Source organism: Acanthopagrus latus, chromosome 1, assembly GCF_904848185.1.
Source record: "Acanthopagrus latus isolate v.2019 chromosome 1, fAcaLat1.1, whole genome shotgun sequence".
Classification (NCBI taxonomy): Eukaryota; Metazoa; Chordata; class Actinopteri; order Spariformes; family Sparidae; genus Acanthopagrus; species Acanthopagrus latus.
In genome coordinates, this window is record NC_051039.1 from 668388 (window position 1) to 674387 (window position 6000).

At 48.3% G+C, this 6000-nt stretch overlaps 2 protein-coding genes across 7 annotated transcripts in view; one reads left to right on the forward strand and one right to left on the reverse strand.

Moving 5' to 3' along the window:
• LOC119023366 (NACHT, LRR and PYD domains-containing protein 12-like) overlaps positions 1-6000 on the reverse strand; it is a 286857-nt gene that overhangs the window by 146231 nt on the left and 134626 nt on the right. The gene's annotated exons all lie outside the window — the stretch shown is intronic.
• The window catches only part of pex6 (peroxisomal biogenesis factor 6), a 13102-nt gene continuing 8468 nt past the window's right edge, over positions 1367-6000 (forward strand). Inside the window, exons 1-4 of one of the 2 annotated variants that reach the window (XM_037105629.1) lie at positions 1367-1924; positions 2483-3070; positions 3237-3406; positions 3509-3592. In XM_037105629.1, the coding sequence (XP_036961524.1) occupies positions 1388-1924; positions 2483-3070; positions 3237-3406; positions 3509-3592 (1379 nt within the window). In that variant the 5' untranslated portion in view covers positions 1367-1387. The remainder of the gene's footprint in view (positions 1925-2482; positions 3071-3236; positions 3407-3508; positions 3593-6000) is intronic. The other variant, XM_037105637.1, reaches the window with a different exon arrangement.

A 6000-nucleotide genomic window follows, 5' to 3' on the forward strand; every position in this document is an offset into this window, starting at 1 on the left:
ACTCAGACAACATCCACCACCACAAGTCAATGTTTCAGATGCTGAGCTGATAGAAGTTTCATCAGGGGCTGGAGGAGATGACGCCTCACTCTCCACGTCTTCTTGCTATGGCTGCAACTTCTTTTTTCCAAAGAACCTCCGTATACCCATAATAACGATCTGCTATAAACCTCCATATATCCATAATAACTATCTGTTATAAATCTCCATATATCCATAATAACTATCTGCTATAAATCTCCATATATCCATGATAACTACCTAAGTAGGCTAACCGACGGGCTTCCATTAGAGCACTGAATGATCCCCTGGACAAATGGGAATCAACCCGCAGGTCAAAAAAAAAGCTTGAGAATCGGCACTGTAGCATTTAGCTGACAAGTCATTTAATTCTTTATGTATTATTTAATAAAATTAGTCATTTTAAGATGATGTGTTGTCTTTTTTGCATTGCACTATTGGGCTGTTCACCGTTCAAAGCGGGATGGTTTGGCGGGTGACGAGCCTCTGAAGTCTGCGTATTTAGTAAGTGCGGATAGTGTACTATGTTTAAGTGATGTTGAATGTGCAATACATCATTCTGACTCTGCCCATATATGGGTATATGTCCATATATGGCATATGTCCATATATGGGTATATGTCCATATATGGGTATATGCCATAAGGAAAGCAGGTCAGCTTCTGGTGACAATGTTGCATTTGTGGCTGCTGGAAGTTCGATATGCAACCACATAAAAACCTCTGGGGCTGTTTTCACCATGAGGCCGTTTTATTTGATTGATTGATTGATTGATTTTTTTTTCGGGCACAGAGATCCTGTCTAACAAGGCGCCTGGGTGCTGGTCCACCCCTGTGAGCTCCAGCTTGTCCCCCAGAAGTGCAGGCTGAATGGTGTTGAACGCACTGGAGAAATCAAAGATCATGATCCTCACAGAGCTTCCAGGCACCAGGTGAGACAGGTGAGACAGGTGAGACAGGTGAGACAGGTGAGGACCAAAGCTTGAGAAATATTTCTCTGTAGAGGATTTTGACACAGGATTACTGGAAAAGTTCACAGTAAATGTATTATGCATGTAAGTAGTCCAGGAAGTGCTTAGTTCAGCAGTATATGAATCTTGGACTACTTACCGAAACAATGTTTTTCTCTTTGTTTTGTTTTTTTCTCACCTCGTCCTTTACTTTGAAAGGATCCCTTCAGTTCATTACCGTCTGTATGTTTCATGGGTCTGATGTACAGCCTGCTCGAACCACGGCTGGCTGGACCGCAGTGTCATCATGGTTCTGTTCAGTGGGTCGGGGTGTCCCAGTCTCAGGTTGTAGTTCCTCGCTCGTCCACCAGGCGGCGGTGACGCGCCGGAAACCACGAAGGAGCAGCCGTACTGCGCATGTCCAAGATGGCGGCGCTGGTGGAGCTGTGTTGTGTTGACAGTTTCCCGCCGCACCTGAGTCCTCTGGATGTTCTCATATTAAAATCTGACCTGGGCTCAGTTCTGCAGAACGACTCGGACCCACCGACCCTCCTCTTCACCCCGCAGCGGCCTCGGGGCTCCGGCAGGCCGGACATTTTACTGCGCGTCCACCCGAGTACCGAGGAGGAGACCTGCGGAGGGGGGACCTCCCCCAGACCAGAGTCCGGCAGGCGGGTCAGGCTGTTCACCAGCCGCCTCTTCATGCGGCACCACGGGCTCCAGCGGCTCGGCAGCACCGGGACCGTCCGGCCTCTGAAGCCGGTCAGCCTGGACCGAGTGGTGCTGGGAGCCCGCAGCAGGCAGAGCCTCCGCTGGGCCGGAACCGAGCAGTTCACCGGCGGGCTGCTGGAGCTCTGCCGCTCCGAACAGTGGCTGCTGGCCCGGCAGGGAGACCCGCTGCTGCTGCCCCGACACCTGGTGCCGGGACAGGACCCGGGCCAGGACCCGGGCCAGGTGAGCCTCCGGGACGTGTGTCTGTCATCTACAGTTAGTTTAAATCTTTAAATCAAACCTGTTAGTTCTGTGTGTATCCAGTTACAGACCAGATGTTCGGTTCTGCTGCAGGAAACATTTGATTGATTATTGGATATTTTTGATAAATGTTAAAATCCTGCTCACCTGTCAATCAGTTCAATCTATCATCTGAGTAATAAATCAATCTGACGCTGATGTTCACGCTTTATATAATATTCTGTTAAACTAAAGAGTTTTCATGTCTCAACCTGTGTGACCACGGTTCTGTTCTCTGTGTGGACCAGGACCATAAGTACTGATCCAGTTCATCATCGATTATTCTCACATTTATCGATTTAATTGTTCGGTTGATACATCAAAAATGTGACATATTCTTCTGCTTCTGATCAACAAACGGTCCAAAACACACAAAGAATCAGAGCATCAGTCAGAACCATGAACTGACTGTGTAACGGGCCGCGGGTCGTGTTGTTGGGTCAGAACAGGTGACTTCCTGTTTGATGAAGCAGTCTCTTCTTCTTCGTGTGTTTCCACCAGCAGCTGTTGGAGCTGCTGGTGTTGGACTGCAGTCCTGTGACGCAGGGACGGATCACCACCGACACGTGTGTGGTTCTGACGGACTGCTGGGACCCCCCGGACCCCCCTGGACCCGCCCCGCCCTGCAGACCGCTCCGTCTGTGCGTGTCGGACTTCGCTCACTATGCCGATGGCCTCGGAGGGGGGCGGTCTCTCCTGGACAACAAGAGGCTGCTGGGCAGGAGCTTCTCCGGGGTCCTGCAGGCGCTGGAGTGCCGGCTGGATGTGCGGGTTCTGCACTCTCAGGGACCGCTCAGGGTCAGAGGTCAGCAGGGGGGCACTGTGGACCTGGACAGCTGTGTGCTGGTGAGCAAACAGCTGCTGCTCAGGCTGGGCCTGTTCAACCAGGAGTGGGTCAAGCTGTCCTCCAGACCGGACCTGAGGGGCGGAGTCTGCAGGGAGCGGCTGGTCTCGGTCCTGGTGGTCGACCCAGCTCAGAGTCCAGACCTGCAGAACCAGCATGAAGTGGGTTTCATATCCAGCACTCTGTGGTTCAACATGACGGGAGGAGACGAGATCCCCGAGAGGAGCTGCACACTGAGAGTGAAGGTACACACACACACACACACTGAGACACACACACACAAACACACACACTGAACACACTCCAGCTGACAGATGTGAGGCTGGAAGACTTTTAATGTGAAAATCTGCAGGAAGTGACACTGAGACAAGCTGCTGACTCGTTAAAGTCTTGTGTTTTATTTTGTCTCAGAGGTGGAAACCGTCTCCTGCAGTGCCAGGCGACCATCGCTCCGACACTTCCTGTCGCTCCGCCTCCCCGCCGTTTGCCAGCGAGCTTCACGTGGAGCCGGTGGCGTCGCCGCTGTACAACAACCTGAGCTGCTGTGACAACATCCTGTCTGAGCACTTCAGCACGCCGAGGTCAGCTGAGGAAGTCTTCAGATTGTTCTGTGGTGGCGTGAAGGACCAGGATGTTACAGTGTGTGTGTGTGTGTGTGTGTGTGTGTGTGTGTGTGTGTGCAGACTGGTGTCACAGGGAGACGTTCTGACGGTTCCTGCTGAAAACCATCCAGACCTGCTGGAGAACAACTCAGAGGGGATACACAGGTACGAACCAATCAGGTCGTCCGGTGTGTTGAGCCTGTTCAGACCTGATGTCACCGTCCAATCACGGGTGTTCAGCTGTAAGTCTAGCAATTCTCACATCTCATCCTCCGTCTGAGTGACCAGCTGTGATGTGATGTCACTTCCTGCTCTGTATGAAACAAACGTCCATCACTGAGACAAACAGACTCCATGTTTCTACTCAGAGACAGAAAGAAGTTCATGTAGAACAGGGGTCTCAAACTCAATTTACCTGGGGGCCACTGGAGGCAGAGTCTGGGTGAGGCTGGGCCGCATCAGGTTTTCCACAAGAAAAGCTCTGATAAAAACATTCCAATGTTCTCAAATGTCTTTATTTTTATTTTTAACACAAAATAAGATGAAAAAAATAAACAAATGAAGAATTAATAAGAAAATAAATAAATCAATCAGTAATAAATAAATAAAATGTCGTATTCGTAAAATGTCATGTCTTATGACATGAAGAAAATGTTTTATGTCATATTAAAATTTTGATATATGGTGTCATATTTAATATATAAATATATAATAATAATAATAATAATAATAATAATAATAATAATAATAATGGGGCGGCTGTAGCTCAGTGGGTAGAGCAGGTCGACTAGTGATCGAAAGGTTGCTAGTTCAAATCCCAGCTCCGGGCAAGGCTGAGCTGCATGTCAAAGTGTCCTTGAGCAAGATACTGAACCCCCCATTGCTCATCAGTGAGGGCCCTGCGATGAGCTGGCGACTTATCCAGGGAGTGCCCTGCCCTCGCCCTGAGACAAAAGCTGGGATTGGCTCCAGCAGCAACACCCCGCGACCCCATGGAAAGGGATAGTTGCTGACTAGAGAAATCTAATTATTATTATTCAGATTCAAATGTCTGTATTAACAGTTCTTTAACCTTTAACTTTCTGAACAACAATGGAACATATAATTCCACTTGGTGTCACTGTCGCGTTGACGTTTCAGTTTCAGTGTTTAGCCGACACACGGAGAACGTCATTTCTGCAATGTGTGTTATTTCCGCCGGCGCCAGATCGGCTTGGGGTCCTGCGCTTGCATATGACGTCAAGCACGGCACAGTTCGTGATTGGTTGAAGGTCAGAAACCATGGAAACACGAAGTGTTTGTGGTGCCCAACAATGTTGAATATAGTTTAACATTAAATTAAATTAATTAAAAGTTATTAATAAAGTTCGGCTCGTGGCTAGCATGGAGCTAGCGCTAACAATAGAGGGCGATACGTTTCTTTCCGTTAGGATTATCAACTAGTTTATTTACGGCCCGGCCTCGTTCCTCTACCAACAACGAACAATGGAGACACAGAGAAGACATTTGTTGGAACTGGAACTGATCGACATTTTTATTGTAAATATTGAGACGAGAACTAAAGAGGAGACGAGTGGCGACGTTATTGTTGTGGAAGGAATACGGCCGGCAAATCGGGATTCCGGAAATGAGGTAACTCTAGCGGACCAATCAGAGCGATGCGGTCTCCGTGAGCTCTCTGTTGTTTGGGGAGGTGCTCGTAAGCTGACGGAGAGAGGGTCGGAGAGGGTACGCTATGACGCAGAGGGCTCTGCGTCGTTGCATACCGACGGATACAGAGAAGCATAAATCAGGACAGCATTCATATCAAATCCGCGGGCCGCACTAACATTAAACTTTCATATGAAGGCGGGGGCCACAAACTATCGTCCTGCGGGCCGCAGTTGGCCCGCGGGCCGCGAGCTTGAGACCCCTGATGTAGAACATCTGCAGAATGAACAAGAAGGTCCAAATAATGCAGAATGAGTCAGAGACAGAGTTTCACAGAGTTTATAAAGTGTCTCCAACTCAACAACTCACTAAACTGACACATTTGTTAAGGGAGTCTGGGGACTTTCTCCACGGGGACAAAGAAGTCGCCTATATTGTTCCTGTTTAGTGTCTTTGTAACATGTGACATGTTCAGATCAATAACATGTTTCTTCTTTCATAAATGGAGTGTAAATGGTGAAATCAGTGTAAACAGTGTGTTCAAACAGCTGATCAATGTTGGCAGGTAAGACTTTAGCACTTTAGACACAGAAGCAGACAGGCTGGTACAGACATGCTGCCACAAACTGACACTTTTTACAAGGAGACAAACAACAAACAAGCTGAAACATTTAATGCTGAATTTACAACAAGGACACAATGAGTCAGAATCTGTCAGAAACACAGTTTCACTACGTTATGAAGTTTGTTTTAACGCAACAACTCTTAAAATCACCACATTTGTTAATGGAGTCTGGTGCTGCTGAGGTGACTGGTTGTTGTTGACTGGGTGTTCACACCTGTCCTCACCTGTTCTCACCTGTCCTCACCTGTCCTGTCACTGGACCCTCAGGATGGATGTTGACAGCAGGTCTGAACAGCTG